Source organism: Thermobia domestica, chromosome 12 (genome assembly GCF_964235325.1).
Source record: "Thermobia domestica chromosome 12, izTheDome1.hap1.1, whole genome shotgun sequence".
NCBI classification, from domain to species: domain Eukaryota; kingdom Metazoa; phylum Arthropoda; class Insecta; order Zygentoma; family Lepismatidae; genus Thermobia; species Thermobia domestica.
In genome coordinates, this window is record NC_137465.1 from 125,511,754 (window position 1) to 125,534,250 (window position 22,497).

The 22,497-nt window shown below is 34.0% G+C and overlaps 1 protein-coding gene across 1 annotated transcript in view; it reads right to left on the reverse strand.

Moving 5' to 3' along the window:
• Nucleotides 1-632: 632 nt before the first annotated feature.
• The window catches only part of LOC145666624 (uncharacterized), a 76,338-nt gene continuing 54,473 nt past the window's right edge, over nucleotides 633-22,497 (reverse strand). The window contains exons 2-3 of the mRNA XM_081734061.1: nucleotides 12,040-12,306; nucleotides 633-6,184 (exon numbers count right to left, since the gene is read on the reverse strand). Of these exons, the coding sequence (XP_081590187.1) occupies nucleotides 6,063-6,184; nucleotides 12,040-12,306 (389 nt within the window). The 3' untranslated portion in view covers nucleotides 633-6,062. The remainder of the gene's footprint in view (nucleotides 6,185-12,039; nucleotides 12,307-22,497) is intronic.

Here is a 22,497-nt window from a genome sequence, read left to right on the forward strand (position 1 = left end):
GGTCTAGCTGGTAGTGAACCACCTAGCACAGATTGATGCGTGTTTCCACAAGAGTAATTATTATATGGCATATCAGTTTGCAGGCAAGCGATAAATATGTACGCAATTATTTATGAGTCAAGGAAATAAGACTCTAGAATGAACAAGAATATTTTTTATACCAAAAAGAAAAGTTACATAAAAATATTTTATCAATTGGTCCCTATATTCTTAAAATGTAAAGCTTAAACTGCAGTATGATAGAAGCATGTTTTCTACATTTTTAGTACATCTGTGAACTCATTCATGCATAGAACTTCATCGTAGCTATATGATGTAACTTTGGTGCGGGAGACCCGGGTTCGATTTCCAGTGGGAGTTCATGTGGTTCAGGTTCCACTTTAAGGTGTAGATCTACGTCTCATACGTCTCATGTAGATCTACGTCTTGGTGCTGAAAAGGCTGCTGAACTCCACTTTAACAAACCAATTGATTCATGTATAAGAGGGGGAAAGGACGTTGTTTCTCCCTGATCACAATGCGCATGTATCAAGCTTCACGAAACCAAATGTGTAATTATTAAGAACATAACATGTTTCCAGCTTTTCCTACGAAAAAAATGTTATAACAAATAACGAAAAAGAACATTAGCACAAACAATTATTTATTTAAATCTCTTATTGTAGGTTTTGGTTTAACATCTAAACCATAGAGAATAAACAAAAAGAAAATTAAATCAATAATAAAAATACATAGATCAATAGAAGAATACATATTGGTTAAGTGTAAATTTTTGACTACCTTTGTCGCTACATATTACTGTATCGAACAATCAGTACAAAAGTTCTCTCCATTGATCACTGTATCACTTGAGTATTTCAATGGCTATTTAAGTAATTATTGTCGAATTGAAATTATTTTTAGATACTTACGTATATTTCTTTGGATAATTAGAAAACAAATTAGATATAAAATACTTGTACATCTCTATTTAATATCTTATATACCGTACGGGATTAGTTTAAACCGAATTTAATAATTTTCATCGAGAATTAACATATAAAGTAAAAACTTTCGAAGGATTTACCCGCATTAATTTTGTTTATATGTAGGTGCTGCTAGAAAACACTGAAATAATAATAATAATCATTTAGAACAAATAAATTATTCGTATAGCTTCAAGTTTTGGCGCTGTAAAAAGACCACATCTCCCCGTCCTCACCTTTCCGATCTCAACAGAAATACCTAAAGATTAGGCCTGTATATTTAATTCAGTAAGAAAATTTAATGGAGCTTCATATTTATACTGGAAAACTAGTTATGAATTCACAGTAATATACTCTTTTCTACTTGTATTAATAAATATTTTGCACAAAATTATTATTATAAATTTCCAATTTCCCGACATTGTTTCCCACGACATTTCACCCTAGAAAGGAATTAACATACATTGCACCAAACAGGAATGTGTCTTAATTATCTGAACAGAACTACTGTATGTACCATGCAATGTTCACAGACAGTGAGTATTAGATATTTTTCGCCAACATTCACTGTCCTAATCGTTTTTTTATCTCCAATTTTATTACATCTTTACTTAAAGAATCAATTTTTTAATTACTGGGAACTTAAGAAATAACAAATAAAGAAATAAATAAGACAAGAAAGAAATAAAATTCCTTAGTCTTAAGAAAACTTGATTTATAGTTCGCGTCGCCCGAATTGTCGTGTGGCATCAGCCAACGCCACACACCAATTCGGATGAGGTGAACTATAACAGTAAATTCGCACTTCTAATATCTGAACATACGTATATACTTTAAAGAATTTCATAGCGGTTTAAATTACTTAGTTAATAAAGTAAATCATAATATAGCAGTGCACAATTACATTCTCTTAATTTTACTTAATACTCTTTAATTTTATAAAGTTTGAATCATTACTATACATTACAATTCTTCTAACTTCAGTTACGTTGAAAAATATTTGTATTAATTTACGCGAACTTAAGATTATAAGTAGGATATAACGATCTTAGTTTATATCCACGATTTTGTTAGTTTTAGTTTCTGACGAGATGTCTAATTGGAACTGGATATAAAGAATATAGTAAATACATATATTTAAATCAATCATAAGAATCTGGATTAACACAACATAAATTGAAGGAAAAAGTATAGTTTTATGTACTCCTTAGTATCTGCAACGTAAATTTGGAGATGGATTTAAACTTGAATAATATTTGAAGTGCTGTCTTATAACAGTGCCTTATGTACAAATTTCCTCCGTTTTTTCTGTAATAAAGTTAAGGCAACTATCTCAAACAAAGCAAGCCTACAATAACGTACTAGCTTAATTATCCTTCATTCCTTTATTTACGGGAATCGTACTAAGGACAAATGGCGTATTCCTTCTATAAGCTTCCACCTTACTGTTCAATTAGTGGCTGTTTAGAAGTTTCTTTCTCTTTGTTAATTTATTTTTCCTTTCCAACAGAGACTATATGATACATGGATTGTATATGCGTTCAAGAATGCTTTCCCACTGATGATCGATACGAGGCTACGTATACCAAAGGTGCGCTTGCTTGCCAAGAGACCGGCAGGAAGGGCATGAAATGGTCTTGGTGTGATTGTATTTGTCTAAGACATGAGTAAATTCAACTTCAGGATTTTCATAACTAAACTTAAGTTCATCTAGAAAGAAGCTTGGGACCCCACCCAACCTAGGAGATGGTAGCGCAAACATTCTGTTATCATCTGTTTTCGGTGGCTTCCTTTTGAAGAAGGAAAGATGATTTAAAAGCTGAAGCAGCCAACTACTGCTAGTAATGTTGCCAAACCAGGCTTTTTAAAAGAAAGATGAGGAAAAGAATATAGATAAATGTGTTCAAATACCACAAGCACAAACACAAAGACAGGTTAGGAAACAGGAAGCATAAACCATACGTTATAACAGCAGCTCCATGTGTATGTCGAAAAAACTATATATATTAAACTTGGCAACGTTGCGGCCCAGATATCTTGTACTACTTTACCCCAAATCTATTGGTTAAAGAAAATATCGAGCAGAGGTCAAGCTTCAATATGAGCTGCCAAATACCTCATGATATAGATGCAACTGATATTGCCGTGAGTACAAAATCATGTGTTTTGATTAACCAAGTATGACTATGAATATATGATAGCCTATGTGGTTACAGAGTGACTCCAAGCAGTTCCATTTTGACCCTACTAGGTAACTTCCAATTACATTAATCTATTTCCTCAGCTGGTTTTACCAACGTATCTACGAATCACCTGGTAACTCTAAAGATTCCTTAATTAATTTCGTCTTTGATGCTCTTCGTTTAGTTAGCTGGTGCGGAAACCACAGAAAATTCCTTCCTCTACAGAGACACATAAAAGAATGCCAATAAACGTGGAGACTCAATAAGTAAACTTTCAATAAAATATGCTCTCTAAATAAGTAAAAATGAAACGTCAGTCATATTTGACTTTAATTTTAAGTATTAGCTATTTCAGTTATTTGTTTTCTAAATTACTATACAACAGTGTCCTATTTTTTTATATCATTCAATTTTATAACAGCAATGATTGTCCCACAACTCTAAGAATGATTCTCAATAACGTTACATAAAAACATCAGAAATTATGTTTTCCTCTAAAAATCGTGGACCGAAAACAAAAATCGTTATAGCTTACGTGCTAAATTAAGACACGTTTTCAATCTTACTTAAAGGTTCAAATAAATTAAGTGTAGTAAGTAGGTATTTATAGATAGTTTACAAACATTATACGAATACACGAAACAATAAAAAAACGTTACAAACATACACATGTATTTCCGTAACCTTTCCTTTAAAGTAGGTCCTTCCTTTTATTGGCATTTCAATTGAAAACTTTAATATGGCTGATTAGAGAGATTTCGACAGACAAGAGCCTTGGACATTTCTGGTATTTGCAGTCCTACTGTAACTAGTTTTGGTAATTATAAGTTAATGCCGGTACTGTCTACGTGATGTTGGTTGACGACCCATTAAATATAAAGATTGTATTTATATTTCTAAAAACTTTGATGTTTCTAAAGCAGGAAAACGCCATTTTAGGAACTATCAACAAATATGTTACATTTTTTTCTTAAGCCAATTATGATCTAATCTTAGTTTATGCGTTCCGAATAATTATTAATCGTTATTAACAAGTCTATATCTTGTTGAAATAAAGGTCATGCGTTAAGCATCCACACTTGCTAGAGTAACAAATTTTGTCTTTTTATGTTCAGGTGTAATTAGGGAATGTTTGGACGTTAGTTTGTCAGAGGTTTTGACATTAGTCGAACACCAAGAAGCATTTATGGCAGAATTTTTGGCATAAGTATTTATATATAATATAGGCAACAATGATTCATGTCTGGTTTCAGCTTAATGACGATAGAATGTCTTTATTCTTTGATGACTGTGCCGCAACAATCTTTACTTTTAGTATTAGATGGACATATTTTTCATGTTTTTAATGAAATCTTGATATGTTAGGAAAACCTGAGTACAAAGAGTATATCGAAACGATATGCTTATCACCATAATCGTGTTCATATCTTTGAAACGTAGTTAGAAACAAGGTCAGATTTGTACGTTTCGGAGAAGTAATAATAATTGGGAAAATATATATAAGAAAATTCTTGTGAGTTACTGCGTTTTGCTTATGAAAAGTAAGTTATTAATAAAAAGCTTATGAATAGATTCGAAAATTGTGGAATCTATTGTGCTTATAAATCTTACGTTTTTAGTGGTAAGGCAATGGTGTATATAACTTTGAAACAGTGACAACAGGTAAGTAAATTCTTCCGATTATGGAAGTTATCAAAAGAGAAAAGTACCACTAACACTTGCTTCAAAGAGCGATTCATCAGCTCACACCTAACCGGATATCAAGGATTGCCCGTCTTGCACATAACAATGAATTGATCTACAGGAAAGAAAGAAAACAGAGATTGGGTTGCAATGATAAAAGAAACCATTGAAAATATATGGAATGGTTGAAATTGAAAATATATAGAAAACAAAATATATTTTCACTGAAAAAACAAGGTTGTATAAGGTAAACGTGTGGCAAACAGCTGTGTTCAGATTCTTTAGTTTAGTGATATTTAACAATTCTTACAACTGTTGTGTTCCTCACAACGATTCCTATTTCGACAAAAATGGGCAGTTTTGGATGCAATGCACGGCTGAGAAGTGATTGTACATGGCACGTGTTACTCATTTATCTTAGCAGTATTGACTGACAAAAACGAAAAGCAATGTCTTATTTATGTACTATCTAAATATCTTATAGTAAGTGTCAAAATCTCACCCAAGAGCTGAAGAACAAAATAATTAAAGTTTAACGTGCTTTAGTTCAAAGGATTTGAAGTGAAACATTTTCACAATTTTTATTAATTTATTTTTGATGTTATGGAAGAATTTTTGTATAGGCTATTAGTTAGTTTTTTTCAAATTAAAATACCCTCTTGTTACAAATTGGCATTTGCTCCTTAGCGTATCAAAATCTCTCTATATGACATTATTATTATTATTATTATTATTATTAGTATTATTATTATTATTATTATTATTATTATTATTATTATTAATTGATGATGAAAAATACTATATATTTAATAAAATTGATTACAATATAAAAGAGTAATTTTTTTCATGCTTTTTTACTGAAGTGGAAAATTTTCCACATCAAAATACAAAACATTTGTAAAACAAAATTTCAACTGAAAGAAGAATGCAATTTAAATTTTACATTTTAGTTATAGAAAAGGAAGTTTGTGTTTACATAATTATTTTCTCAACATTTCACAAAGCAGACATAATGAATTTTTCACTATACAATACATCACGTTTTTTGTTTAAACATATCTCGGTTTAAAACAAACCGAAATTGAGTACATTTAAGTTCCATTGCTACGTACAAGGTATGATTATGGATGAGAAAAGTGGGAAACAAACAAAATAACTAGGAGGTTAAAATGAGTAGTTGGGAAGAGAATTGAACAACAGCCTTGAAGTCTCTTAACGTGTTCTTCGTCTTTCATCGACGGCTGATTCCGAATCGAACACCTTTCAAGCGATTGTTGGATAATCCCCTCTCCTTGGCTAGCGTCGTCAGGAACGAAAGTAATTCGCCAGCTGTTCTACTCTTCTTCAGTCGATCTGCAAATGGATATTCGATTTATTAACTTAGTTTTGTCCTATTGACTAAGGTCATAATGACAACAGAACCTATGGAATACAATATGAAGGATACGAGAATATATATCTTGAATTTTAAGGTCGAAATATATTATAGAAGATTTAAAAAATGAAATAAATATGCATTCTTCAAATTGTCTTTTGTAAACGTAAATATTTAAGGCAACTATGTATTTATAACGACTGTTAAGCCTTCCAGGTGAACCAAAAGAGTGCAAAAATGCATCTGTAACTTTACACCTTAACGGACTTCGAAGGTTCCATTCCTAATTGATTATGCACAGGGGTATCTTGAAATACGATACCTCCGAATTCAAACAACTTGGAATACGAACGGAAATTTCGATCAAACTTTGTACCAACTTGCTTCGAAATTCCAACGCCGAATACAGATTTCGTGTATGTTTTCTCTTGACTTTGTTGTTCAGTACGTTGTCGCAAACTGGAGCGAAAACACCGGGTCTGATTTTCTTTATTAATTTTATGCATTTGTACCAATTTTAAATTGGTTTCTGAATATAATAACACCTTAGTCTACGCCACGGGTACTAAAAAGTCTACTTTTACCAAGTATTATTATTATTATTTGTTAATATTTTATTTAAAATCAAGTTGTACTTATTGTTAATACTTTTCAAGGTCGTGGGACCCAGGAACGGGTTAACCACTTTTCTATTATTTTACGCACTTTAAGCGTCATGTGTATATATTTTATGCACACTTGGTCTATTATTAGATACCATGTGTATATTAGACTATTATTCAATAGGACAGTAAATCCTGTTGGCCCTGAAGTAAAACATCTAATTTTAGGGTTTGGCGCTTAAAATGTGAATGCGAAAAACTTGTCTTGCAACTCGAGTAGAGTTCTGGAATGGACTAATTTCGTATTCCAAGACTTCACTGTATTTAGTTTCTATTGATGAACCAAGCTTTCCCGACCAGTATGTCGCGCAGTTCCATTGGGTCTGTCACTTTTTTTTTTTTTTTTTTTTTTTAGAACATACAAAACAATTTTATGCCATCCGAAAGAAGTTTAAGTTGCACAAAGCATTTCAGTTTTATCATCAAAGCTTTAATGATAAGTTAGAATCAATTTTGATGTACACTCGTGTCCAAAATGATTGTCGCATATCTGTAACTGTCTTCTTGTAAGAATGTAATTTGATAATGATTTTGCAGGGTACTTTTAATACTGATACTATGCGTATAATTGGGAAATGTATATTTGTGGTAAATTTCATAGGAAAAGAGTTATAAATATGACAATTAGAATGAGTAAAACAAAATGTTGCTAAATGAACAAGAAAGTTTTATTTTCGTTTTACTGTTCTTATTTACTGCTCTTTTGACATGAAATTTGCTATATACATGTCTTTGCCGATTATACATATACTTACATTGTAAGAAATACCGGACGAATTTGTTATCAAATTATATTCCTACAACAACATATTTATAGACATGCTACAATAATTTTGGACAGGAGTGTACATTGTACGAGTCAACGTCTACAACGGGAGCAACATCTAAATTCTAACCCATGTTTTGAAGTAGTAGACATTCAGTATCTGTAACCAGTTTTAAAAGTTCGGAAACACTAATAGAAAGTATTGTGCTGTTTAGAGAGAAAATACATCCGAACAAAAGCGGTACAATATACACAGCAGTTTGCAAAAATTATCCGAAAAATAACTAATGAAAATATGACTAAATTCATAGCAGTTCACTTAACAAAGCAGCGTTTATTTTAAAATAATAACTGTGAAACAGTTTCGCCAAATAACTGAGCTTATTGGCTTCATCAGACACTGTAAAAAGAAGAGAGAGATCCTTCTAAATATAACAGGATTTCGGAAGATGGTTAGCTGATTAGCTGATCAAAACGGATTCAGTCAATCATAACAAAAGTTGATAAAAGTGAAACTGAATGCTAAAAATCCACTTCCTTCCATCGTAATTCTTTACAATAACTTGCCCCACTGTTCGTCAAATTTAAGTCCTCTATTCCAATTCATAACACAGTTTTTCTTTTTTTTAATGAACCTGGCCTCCTTCCACTTTCTTATTAATGTCGTTTGTTCCCGTGTTAACACTTCAATCTCGCACCAACATTATGTACCATCTCCCTTACGTATTTAAAAATAGCATTTCTTTCTCTTTCTAATCTAGCATCATTTTTGTATTGTTTTGACTGTTCTTTTAGTCCATCAATATAACAACTGTTACGATCATTACACCTTATATTGTAAACCACTCCTCTTCATTCTGTCAGCTGCTCTCATCTTTCCTCAGGAGAAGGAGTGAAAGTTTGATGAAAACACAGTTGTTGTATTGAAACTTACGTGATTGTATGTTTTATATATATTATCACATAACTTTGCTGAGTGTGTTGTGTTTAGTTTGGCAACATAGAAACGAGGCCTGATAGAATAGTTAGCGTATTTTATCCAGGGGCGGATCCAGGACGGACTTCTGGGAGGTGGTGGGTTGTAATACTGCTACTTAGAGCTACCTTTAAGAGCTCCAAACTCTAGAATGGTTTTTATTGAAGGAAGTTTCCTCTTCTGCTTTCTGCTCCTGATTTTATCACAGAAACGATGGATAACTATCTATTTTTTTCTCATAATGGAGGTACAAAGTTGTAAATGGCACTGTTTGTCGTAAGTCAATTATCTGGTAAACCACCACACACAACAATTGCGAGCCGAATTTGAAATTCTTCTTTTCTCTATCCATATTAAATATTCAGTATGTTTAATAATAATGTTGCACCTTCTTATTGCATGACATTGAATACAGTCAGTGTATGAATTAAGAGACTTTCTAGAGCGAGAATAACACGGACTTGAGAGTAGACTTTTTTCCGGAAAATTTTATCCAGGGGGACCTTGAATATCGCAGATTCAAACAAAGTGGGTTTTGCTCTAACACGTTTTTATTGTTATTATTGTATGCGTTTATGAATTGACGATAGCTTTGACAATTCAATTTTTAGGGAACAAAAACAAAGTTCAGTTAATGTTTGTTATCCTAAAGTTTCCTGAATAACACATTCAATGTAAATCACTGTAGACTTCGTATTGTAAATCACTGTAAATAGACTTCGAGCAACGCGATTCTGAATAGCATGAAAGCAATTAACTGAGCTATGCAGATTCATTTTGGCCATTGCTGCTTCTAGGATTTGGTGTATACAGATTACTTTTTAGTGCGTGACTCGGTACTTACTGTGTACTGTACCCAATTACCGCATGAATTCTTAATAATCGAAATTTATGTAACCTCTCTGTCCACGAATATCTCTCATTTACGGACAAATATTCTTGTATCATCAGGCCGGTAGCCAGCCCAAAAATGTAGGGAGGCGCGGTAGAAGTTACGGGAGGCCCGATCCAACCAAATTATAGTTCATCAAAATATTATAGTTCATTTGCAAGCCTATCGTGAAAATTTTAGGGAACAGGAAAAATTTAGGGAGGCCGCCCCTCTAGACCCCCCTTCGATACGGGCCTGTGTATCATCAAAGTTCGTTATTCAGATGTTTCAATGTAACTACATTTAAATGAGACGGAAGACAATTTACGACGTACACTTAGAAAATTACAATTATCTATATTATAAAATTGAAAGTGACTATGTATGTGACTCCTAATCTCTTGAACCACTTGACCGATCTCCATCAATTTTTTACATAGATGAAGTTTGCACCTGGGATGTTTTCGTCATTTTACTTTGACGGCACAACGTAGAGGAGGGGGAGGGGGAAGATATGTATAAAAAAATTTAAATGAAAGTAACTCTCTTTGTGACTTCATCACTCCTGAACCACCCAACCCATCTCAATCAAATTCTCAACATAGATGAGATACGAAACTGGGATGGTTTTTATCATACCACTTTGACCGTAGAACTTCGTGGATGTGGTGGGGAGGGGGAGATATATCAAAATAAATAGAACTTAATAACTCTTGAACCACCCGACCGATCTTGATCAAATTTGCAATATATATGGTTTCGTACAAGGGCTGAATTTTATCATTTAATTTTGACGGTGCAACTTAGGAGAGGGGAAGGGATATATACTGTATATATATATATATATATATATATATATATATATATATATATATATATATATATATATATATATATATATATATATATATATATATATATATATATATATATATATATATATAGTATATATATAGGACCAAGACTGATAACTTGACACAACCCCAGCAAAAGAAAATTGACATGAGATTTGGAACATAGAATAGGCCTATTAGAAGTCTTTAGAGAGCAGGTGTGTTAAAACCAGTAACGAGTGAGTTAGAGAAATATAGAATGGACCTAGTAGGAGTTCAGAAAGTTAGGTGGGAAGGGAAGTGAACTGTGAGTTCCGAAAATTTTACGTTCTTTTCCGGGAAAGGAAATAAAAATCACCAGTTAATAAATTATTAAAAATGACCGATATTAGTGTCGAATCTATAGCTTTTGGGGTCGCTGAGATGAACAGTGACATTTCAGATCCCATTTAAATCCAAATTCAACCCTGCAAATTGGGGGAGGAGAAAGATACATAAAATGGTCAAAAATTACCGATATCAGTGTCGCATCCATAGTTTTCGGTTTCGCTGAGATGAACAATGACACTTCCGATGCCGTGACCGTGCAACATGGGGGAGGGGAAGGAGGAGTATAAAAATAATCGAAAATGACCGATAATAGTACCGAATCCATAGTTTTCGGGTTCAGTGACACTTTCAATGCCATTTTAATATAAATTCAGGCATGCAACATGGGAGAAGAAGGTAGAGAAATATAAAAAATAATCGAAAATGAACTCAGAGAGCGTTTTAGTAACAAAAATGACTGACTAACCCATAATATTTTTTTCTTAATTTAACCGAACGAAGCGGATAATTGATGCTAGTTATAAATAAAGGACAAGACATACAATAGAATAAACATTTTAATTTATTAAAAAAAAAAAGAGGAGAAAGAAACAAGCAATTATCTTCCGTACATTGACACAACACTTCCTCAAAAAAGAAAACTTCACATATAACGCTAAACAAATAATTTAACTAAAATACGTTCGATAGATAAGGTTTCTCCTAATGTGGGTTTATTTACCATTATATATTTATTCATTTTGAACCCACTATTTTTTAAACTTCTACAGTCGTATTCAAAGCCGTTTCCTTGTGTGATTAGTGTCGCGCTGAAAGTTTGATTAATGACTGACGTTAACTTCCGTACATATAAACACATTAGTTGTTATCCACCATTTATATCGAGAAAGATCAGCCACGACTTTTGGGGAGGGATGTCTAAGCACACTGGAAGAAATTAAGGTAAGACTAAATAATTCTCTCTCTAAAAACTATCTGTATTATTATTACTGTTATTATGACTCCACAAACTATTATGTCTGTTATTATAGCGATATTTGAGCCTACGAATTTTGGTCCAGCAACATATGTTCTGCAAGGTTTGGTTTTCGCAAGTGTGATTTAGGCCCGTGAAATTTTCGGTGGCGAGGCTTTAGCAAAACAATATTTTGGATGGAGAAGTATCGGCCAGGAAAGATTTTGGACCGCGATGGTATGACTATGCGAGGTGCTTTATAGCATTGTCCACGCGAGTTTTGCACTCGCGGGATTTTGGACTTCGATATTTCAGCCGTGAAACTGTCCATAAATCCTCACCAATCATTACCACAATAAAGAAATTAATAAAATTTGCACTTAATAAAAATAAAGTAATAAAAACTCAACCTTTAGTATAAATTACCATACAATAATTACCTTCGTCTTCAGCAACTTCTCTAAGAATTTCCCTTTCATAAAACTCCAAAGGAAGTGCCAAAGGTCTCTCAATACCTCTGAAGCGCGCTACTGGATGGTAGGGCAAATAGCGCTTCCTGGCGGCATCACTACGAAGTAAACCTAAAGACGAGTGCCGACGAACAGGTATTCGGTCTTCACTTTGCGACGACCAATACAATCGAGGGTTTGGTCGTTTCGTCAACGACATATTCTCATCGAAGTCTTCGTCTGTCATTTCTGAATAATCTGTAAAGAAAAACGAGTAGTCACTAAATTATATTATGAACATGGAATTCGAAAATAACGAATAAATGTTTCATTAAATTATATATATATATATATATATATATATATATATATATATATATATATATACTAGCAGCGTTCACCCCGCTTCGCTGCGGTCACCCCGGAACGCAATAAACGTTGTTACTTAGATAATTTTTACTTTTTCGCTTTCAAGTGATATGATAAAAACCATAGAAGATTGCATTAAATGTTAACATTATATCGCCTGTCATTTATGTTAACCCGCCCCGCTTCGCTGCGGTCACCCCGGAACGCAATAAACTTTGTTACTTAGATAATTTTTACTTTTTCGCTTTCAAGTGATTGCAGTAAATGTTAACATTATAGCGCCTGTCATTTATGTTAACCCGCCGAGTGACACGGTCATGCGGGTTGCATATAAATACGTTTATTTTTACCTATGATGATCTAACAAAGGATTTGTACGTTATGGACACTTGAATGGTCAATTATCTCAAGACACTGGTAATTAAAAATTAAAGTGATATGATAAAAACCATCTAGGGTCCAAATCCTAATAACCCCCCAAAAATAAAAGAAATTGGTTCAGCCGTATTAGCGTGATGAGGGAACAAAGGATTTGTACGTTCTCTTTTATATATATAGATTAAGGATTCTAAGACACGATTTTCATTTGCCTAGAGGAAACCAACAAGCATTCAGATGGATATATTCGATTTAAGTGGTTTTGTTGCCAAGGGCCACTGAAGTCTTCCAATTTAATAAATATTAGACGTTCCGATTTAGAAAAATGTAATCCGAAAGAGAATATCTTAAGAGTCTTCATCCCGGCGAAATTAAAATAACGCTAATTTTACAGTAATTATGTGATATCTTCAAATAGATAAAAGATAATTGAAATATGGAACAAGAGCATCTAGACAATATTATTTTGCGTGAGATACCGTTATCACGTCACCTAGTGGCTTCCCGTTTTCAGCTGGTTAGAAACGTGAAAATAAATGCCGATTTTCAAAATGGCTCGAAATCGAAAGCAGATAAGTGAGTCGTGATAACGGTTTCTCATGTAAAATAATATTGTCTAGGGCGCTCTTGTTCCACATTTCGATTACCTTTTATCTATTTGAAGATATCACATAATTACTGTAAAATTAGCGGTACGTCCCACACTTATGCCGGCTAGGCTAAAGGAGATGGTGATGATGAGAAATGAACGAAATGGGAGAATGAAGAAAGTGGGAGAAAACGGGAGAACACCGAGGAAACTCACACACACGGTGTTTGTCCACCACAAAGTTTACTTGGCGCGAGCTGAGGTTCAATGTGTTAAATCTTAACATGTTATCGGCAAAAATACTTAAGGAAAGCTGTTGTAGACAGGTTGCAAGTCTTCCCCAACTGTAAACAATTAGAAATTTATAAGGATAAAGGGTGATGTGAAAGACTGTAGAAATTGTAGAAGAATTAAGTTAATATCACATATCTTGAAGATCTGAGAAGTAATCACTGAAAAAAAAATATACCGGTATGCGACAATAGACGACTGTTGGAGAGAAACAGTTCGGTTTCATGCCAAGAAGAGAAACAAGTGTCGCGATATTTGCGTTGAGACAGTTGATGGACCGATATACTGAAAGGCGAATGGGAGTTGAACCTCGTTTTCATAATCTTAATAAAGGCGTACGGCAAAGTGCACAGACAAAAACTATGCCGATGTATGAGAGAGAGGGAGAAATATGTAAAGAGCACGTACGAGGTAGCAGAGACCCAAGTGAAGAATAGTGTGGATATATATGTATGACAGAATGCTTTCCTGTTGAAATTGGGATCAGCGCTCAGCCAATATTTGTTCAATTTCTTAATGAATGTGTTGGTTAGAAAAATAAAAAGTAGAGCACCAAGGAGCATGCTCTTCGCTGTTGATATGCGACATATTAAAATTTAAGGTAGAGAAGACAGTTGAGGAATAAAAGAAACAATATATGACACTCAACAAACAAGACGGAAGCTTCCTACGGCTACAAGGAGAGAGGTCACTACCTATCTCGAAATTTAAGCATCTTGGATCGTACCTCGACCAAGAGGAAGGATTACATTTATAAACCCAACACAGAATACAATCTGAATGGTTAAACAAGAGACTAATGAACAGGATAGTGTGGCAAGAAAATAAATTGTAGGATAAATGACCATATAGGAGACTAAGATTTAGGATATAAGACGGTAATAAATTTGGCAACGATCTACAATAGTGAAATCTGGATAATTACAAGGGCCCAAGAAAAGAAGATGAAACTGGCAGAGATGAGAAAGTTAAGATGGACGTGTGATGTGACAAGAAAGGATAGAATAAAAAAATAAACATCATATCAAGGTGTCTAAAACGTATTGATCCTTTGAAAGACAAAATTAAGAATAGATTTCTTATAATTTCAAAATAACATTCTGAAACCATTTATGCACTATTCTATTTGGTTGCCTTGAGTCATATTTCTGGTAACACCTTAATTTCGTCGCTATAGAACATCTGTGTTTTCTGGTCCAAATATTGTGACAGGTAGTTCACCATCATTCAGGAAGTCCTGCAGAAGCTGGAACAAACCATAGTAGGATATATGGTGGTTGCATTAAAATCTCTTAGCAAAGTTCTCGCTTTTTCTGACGGGATGTTATGCAATCTGGCTTCGTCAGCGTGGTGTATGACACCCTTTCTGTTGGCCAGTTCAGGCAATTACTTTTGAATTGTTAGCTGAACTCACACTAATTGTATACAGTAAACATATGAGTCTATCATTCTGCTCAGCGTCATCAGCTCATGATGCACGATGCCCTACTAATATCACCAAATGAACAGCATAAACTTAATGGGTGCCAGTGTGGGCTTTTCTGCATCTTTCTCCAAATAGCTTAACACTAACTGGTGATAGTTGTTTAAATCATTGAAGACGTAATGACTGCTTATATGCCGGCCTTGCTCAATTCTTGCCAGATTATCATTTATTTTTGCCCTGATGGTTCGTCCACTTCTAGGATCTTCGGGATATCAAAATTTCCAAAACGAAAGCGACTGAAGCATTTTTGGCTGTTACTCTTGATAACACTTCTTGCATATAAACAACAGAATTTTCTACATGGGCTTGTGCACCATTTTCTGCTTTATAGAAATTAAATTGTAAAATGTACCGCAATTTTGCGGAGAGTTCACGCAATTTCATGACGCAATACCTTCCAACTATTTATAAGAATTCCAACCACTTTTTCCAGATCTCCTTGTTTCATCTTTCAGACGTCAAATGACATTAGGTCTGGCCCGCTGCGACACACATATCCTGAGTTGTGAAACACTAACACCATCTCGTATACAGAAATCTTAATACCGTTTAGACTACCTGATATAAGAGGCATTGTTAAGGTGGAACCTTGAGTAAAAAGTTTCAAGAATGGAAGTTGAGATAGTTTGAATGTGTAGAATGAAGAAATGAAGACTATGTGATAAAGAGAACGGGAAAGACGGGAGTAAGAGGAAGAAGGAGGAGAAGAGGAGATGAGATGGAGGGAAAAGACACAAGATGACACAAAAACAAAGTCATGCATTCTATACCCTTCCGAATGCGTATCACAACAAGTCACTCCCGTGCTTCTTTGTTTTTGTTTCATTGACTTGTACGGAGATGTATTCTGCTCTTTTCACTGGAGTGAAATGAAATCTTACGAAAATGGATTGATTTTACTGATTTCTTCTTCAAATCTGAAATGAAATGTTTTCTTTTTTCACTTTAACGTCCCAAGATTTTCTCAAAATCTACTTAAATGTCCAATGCTTTGTGAAAATTAAAATCTGTAGAGCATGATTTTAAGATTTATAAATCAAATTTAGGAAAAAATATGAATTGGAAATTAGATTTCTGGGCTTTGGGCAGCTAAGGCCATTTTAGCCCGGCACGTATAACGGATGACGTTCCTCGACGTTTACACTATACGGGGAAGTGGTGAGAAGGAATTGCCGTCGAACCATTATGTTAGGTACCATGCCGGTACATCTGCCTGATTTGAGGAGGAAATTCTAGGAAGAAGCCTCAGTCAGAATGACTGACCTAAAAAGGCTTTTACGCCTTTGTGACCGACTCTTCTCACTGGGAAATGGCAAATCAAGTTAATTCATATTAAGTTCATATACCTACTGTAGACTCTCGAGTACCCGGCTCGCAAATATCCGTTCTCCGTACTTGCTGCCTAGTTTTCTTTTATCGTAATTAAATGAGGGAGGCAAGGTATTGTATTGGCAATATTGCTACCGCATTGGGAGCGGGCGTCTGCTACGATCCTCCTACATGTCATGTGCAAAATACAAGTTGTGACAAGAAAAAACAGTTCTGCTCCTTGATCATTGTTTTGTCAGTGTGTAACGGACCTCAATATAGTACGTTTGCAGCTGTTCTGATTATAACTGTACAGTACGTACAATACTGTATTTGTAAAATGTTCTTGGGGTATGCTTAATGTTCATAAAGAAGTGAGTTCATGGAACTCCGGCCTACCCGGCTTTTTTGTTATCCGGCCTGCCTTTTCACCACATTGGGCCGGATACTCGGAAGTCTACTGTATTATGCATTTTAGAAAAGCAAGAAATATTTTACAAGACTAGAAGAGTTAATATGGAGCTTCCACGTAGATATGTATTCACGTATGCATCTTTTGTTGCGGGAGACTTGGATTTGATTCTGAGCTAGAGCTCATGAGGATCAGTTCCCACATTAAGGCGTATAGACCCACGTCTCTTGTATCTACGCTATTTAAAAGAACACTAAACTCCCACAACCTATCCATCCATTGAAGAGTTTTCAGTAAAATTAAAAATGGCACAGGTATTGAACGTCCTTAAGGACCAGTAAAGGCTTTGAGAGTAGGTAGGTATTTTTGTAAATGTAGTGTGCAAACTAAATAGTGTGTTTTTTCTTTCTTTTTGATTGCTTGTTTCTAGGTTGGATGCGCACATGAGCGGTGATACCAAAGTGGGGGGACAAAAGAAATGTGTAGCGAAATAACTGACAGAAAAGCATAACTCAGTAACGTGTTCAAATTTACGTAGATGAATAACACTCCGAATATCATTTTCTAACAGATGGAAGTGAGTTAAAACACCTCCGCACGAAATTTTGCGGACAATACATGACTATAAATACATTTATGTATTACAAATAGGTAAATGGAATCTTTCAATTCAATGGATAAAACATGAGGAACTCCGAACGCCATTTTTTTTCTTCCTGTTCCATTGAAAGCCACTCAGTTTATCTGCTTCACTTCCATTATTGAAAAGAAAACAAGGAGCGCATGTCGAACGAAGGAATGAATGGATGAATGTAATTAAATGTTCTTTTCTTCCGTGGACTACTGATAACAGAAGCACATGTGCATGAAACATACAAAAGGAAGATAAATTCATGAATTCTCTGTTTAATTGCTCATTGTTTACTAGGCATTGAAGAATGCTACAGGAGCGAAGAGAAAAAGAACGAATTTACAACTCTACAAACCTATGGTATTACCACTACCACCATCTTACAAAATTATGTATTTAAGTCAAGAGAACATTCATGAACTTCATTGTAACACTAAAGATTTTATTATTATTATCATTATCATTATTATTAGATTTCCAACCTATTCTATGCATAATAATGGGAAATCTTATGTAGTAAACAAATATTTTCGTCTGTCCATCTGTCTGTCTGTTGACAAATAGAAGAACAAAAACGATAGGAGATGGCAAGAAATTGTTTCCGGTGTGGATTCATTATTCAAAAAGTAATTTCCCTCTCTGTTCTTTCCTCTTTGTCTACGTCTATCCCTTTCAGTTTCAATATTGGATGTTATATTTCGGAAGTCTGCCGTAGCTTCACAATATGAAACAGAAGTGACTTGATTAACTATTGAAAAAACGGCAAATTTATAATCGCAATATAGAAATTCTAGTACACTTGAACCACCTAGTGGCTACATGGTTGATGGTGTAGCAACATATGCGACCACGGCATTTGCTGCCATGGAGAATCGATTCCATTCGATTCATTATGAATCCACCTGAGTTGGATTTTTTAAAGTAAGATATGTATAAGGTATTTTACTAAAGAGTACTGAAATGTCGAACTCGACCCACCACAATATACAATGTACTGTACAGTGGTTAATGCTCAAATACAAATTTTGGGGGAAATTATTCGCTAAACTGTACATTGTATCATTAGTTTTGTAGTAAATGCAATTTTAATAAGTCTTACGTACACTATGGTGCAGTACCTATAATGTTTTGTGTGTAAGTACAAAATTTAGTTTCTGTTTTCTTTCAAATATTATCAGACGTATTGTACGCCAACTCATATCCAGCGCCACTTTTTCATCTGCCACATGTTAGTTATTTTATGACCATAATTGAAGTGGCGGCCCATGAGTTGTCATACATGTAAAAAGTAACATTTTGTCGCTAGAACTAAGGAAGAACTCTCCCCGCTGGTTTAGTGGCTATCTTGCGCCCCTTTGCAATACGTGGTCGTGGATTCCATTCCAGGTGGGGGAGCAAAGTTAAGTGCAACCACAAATCGCGATAATGGAGAACACAGAGTATTTTCCATAATTAACACAATTATTGTAGTGTTAGATTCACGAAATAGTATATCAGAAACTATTCTAAAGAACATGTCAACATTTTTATATCTGACACCACATTGAAACATTGATATTTTCCCCTATGGATCCTTGCACATATAACGAAAAGGCATAAACATAATAAATTTTAGACTTCCATATTATGCTATGTCCGTTCGTCAATCTGTCGACATGTACCAGAGCAAAAGCGGTAAAAATATGGAGAAACGGTATTTTGGAATCTATTCAATAATGGATCCATATCGTCCGTTTACCCCCTATTCAAACCGGAAGTGGTAGAAATAAAACTTTACGGTTTCAACGATAAACGCTGTAGAACATAAACGGTAATAGATAGCGACAAATAGTTCATTCAAATCGTCTCACAAGGGACCATTCTTCTTTTGACAATTCGATTTCTGAAAATGCTTGCTATCATCGGATGGAGCACCCAAAGAAACCGAGAAAAACAAGTTTTTAGAGGCAGACCGGAAACAGGGCCGGAGAAAAAGGGATCCAAAGTTCGAATAAGGACGCAGAAAGTGCATAAACATCATGTAATTTTGAAACGAGTAGAGGAATTGAGATCAAATTTGAGGTGAGAATATCGAGTGTGAAGCTCTTCGGAATAGGTATATTGTACATCATGTCGGCCATTTTATAAGTCTCCATATTGGAGTTATCAAAAATAAAGAAACGGGAAGGAAATCATATGGTATATCAATTTAGGCTAGCTTGGTCCCAAAAATTCAAATATGAATTTAGTTTTACCAACCCTTACGTGTTGAGTAGTTACGGATTCTGGAAATTAATGGTAGTGTATTCTGCCATGTTAGTCGATTCAACGTAAGCAAGAAAAAGATCAAAATAGTGCTTGAGAATAGTTATATAATTATTACAGTTGATAAGAAACTATTACGTTGTTAAGGAAATCTTGAAAGGTGCATGGGAGCAATCGATATAAAACCTTAAGGTGTCAAAAGTTCAGAAGTAAGTAGGATTAATCTTAGATTGACAACAAATTTTATGCATGTTTAGTTGCATCTGTTGTGTACCTTAAGAATGATTATGTGGTTAATACAAAAGTGGGAACAACAGTGAGCACATCTGAAGAACGTTAAAGATAAACAATCAGGCTTATCAAAGTTTTCACCAATATTGAAATTGAAGTAGTAGACACTACCATTAATTTCTCCTGTTCAAAATTTCCAGAATCCGTAACTACTCAACACATAATGGTTGGTAAAAACTAACTTCATATTTGAATTTCTGGGGAAAAAAGAATGGTCCCTTGTCACTGTTTCAACAAAAGCTACTATCTCCACCCGTTTTTAGTGTACCAAGACCGAAAGTGGTAAACGTTTATTACTATTTCTAGTTTCAATATTGATCTCCATTGAGCAAAAACGGTAAATGATTGCGATAAGCGGCTTTTAGTCATCGATTCAGCGTTTCAAAGAAACGTACCACCTCTACCCTTAACATTCTAGTAAAACGGGAAATGGTAGCAATTTACTATTAGTTCCGCTCTCAGTATTGATCTCCATAAAGTAAAAACAATCAGAGATATCGAAAAGCATTTTTTATAATCGATTCAGCGTGCCAAGAATATGTCGTGTTTCTTTTCTTAACCTTCTATTCAAACCGGAAGAGGTAAAAAAAATCAGCCATTTCCTGTATCAATAATGAGTAGTAAAGAACGAAAATGGTAACATGTATCGACAAGCATTTTTTAAAAATCGATTCCGAGTCTCAAGAAAAAGATATAATCTCTACCCGTATTATTCTACTGAAACTGGAAGATTAGAAGTTTGTTATACCTCCCGTTTTAATTTAGATTTCGATAGAGGAAAAAAGGTAATAGAAAGTAAGATCTTATTTTGTTATGAATCCAGTATCCGAAGAATATATTTAATTTAAGCTTTATTCATCTACTGATCCAGAATTGGTAAGAAATAGTAGAATTTCATTTTCAATATTGCAATAAGTGTGAGAAATAGCAATAATTGTAAGAGAGGGAGCAAGAAAGTGTTTTTGATACGGAACCAGTGTCAAATGAAAGGTTTCGTCTCTCGCATTATTTCTCTATCACACCCGGAAAATATTATGTAGGCCTATATTTGTTTCAATTTTGAATTCACATAGTTTGAAAGTGTATTATAGTTTCAAATGTGAAACGAAACTCACTTCTTTATAACACGGTTGTAAATAAACAATATTTCATCAGAGTAACTCACGTAATTACAGATAACAAAATGTTCCAAAAATATGGCTTCCTTAGGAACAGTGGTGTACGCAAGGTGTTGTAGAAAAATAAACATTTACTATACGTATATAATATATATATATATATATATATATATATATATATATATATATATATATATATATATATCACATTTGTTCTAAACAGATGTTTGAATCCCCAGATGTTTGAGTCTAGACCTCTTTTAGCTTAGTTACAGAGTGCTGAATTTTTCTTGTTCAGGAACACTTTTTAAGGCAGTAAAAGTTTGTTACTACTGTGTTAATAGAGTTATATTTGATAGAGCGGTTGGTAAAGTAGTACCAAATATTCAGACATAAATCATCTTTCACATAAATCTATTAGGAAAAGGAAATAATTCGTCGTAAACATGTTAGACTTTTGAAAAGAACAAGTGCTTTTATTTTAAAAAAATGGAAATACGCCTGAGTGTATCATTTGGATGCGAACATATAAAATAATTTGTTTACGTAATTATGTGTTAGACGGGTGGTTAGTTTAAAGAATTCCGACTGGCACGGTTCTATGTTCGAAACCCCACCCTTCTTATTTTTATTTTTATTTATTTATTTTTTTTTTAAGTTTAGCTATGCTTATACTGTGCACTCCAGAACTTCTTACTTAAGTAGTTTAAACAAGATGAATGGTTAAGAAATAGACATAAGAGGAAAGCAGTTTCTCTCCTCCCTCCCAAAAAATAAAGTCGCAAGAACAGAAAAAGGCTACGTAATGTAAATGTTTAATAAATAAGCCTAACAGCACAAAAACAAACATCCGCACGAAAAGAGACAAACACAGAATAAGGGACACCAGTAGCGTAGCAGACTTGAGGGCCTCCCATGCAATATAAAGAAAGAGAACCCTAGTGGTAAACTCAATTCTTGTACTACTACTACTACTACTACTACTACTACTACTACTACTACTACTACTACTACTAATAATAATAATAATAATAATAATAATAATAATAATAATAATAATAATAAATGAAATCTTTAAGTTTTACGTCCGTTTATGCCGGCTAGGCTTAAGAAGACGGAATAATAATAATAATTATTATTATTATTATTATTATTATTATTATTATTATTATTAAAAACTCGTTTCCGTTTCAAAATCTCTGACTCTGCCTAAGAGCATGTGTGCATATAGCGGTCATGTGTGCACTTTTTGTCAATGAGTGGTCCCAAAGGCCAAAAAGGATTGAAATACCCGAGAAGCAGCACCAAAAACTTTCTTGTGATAAATTCTAA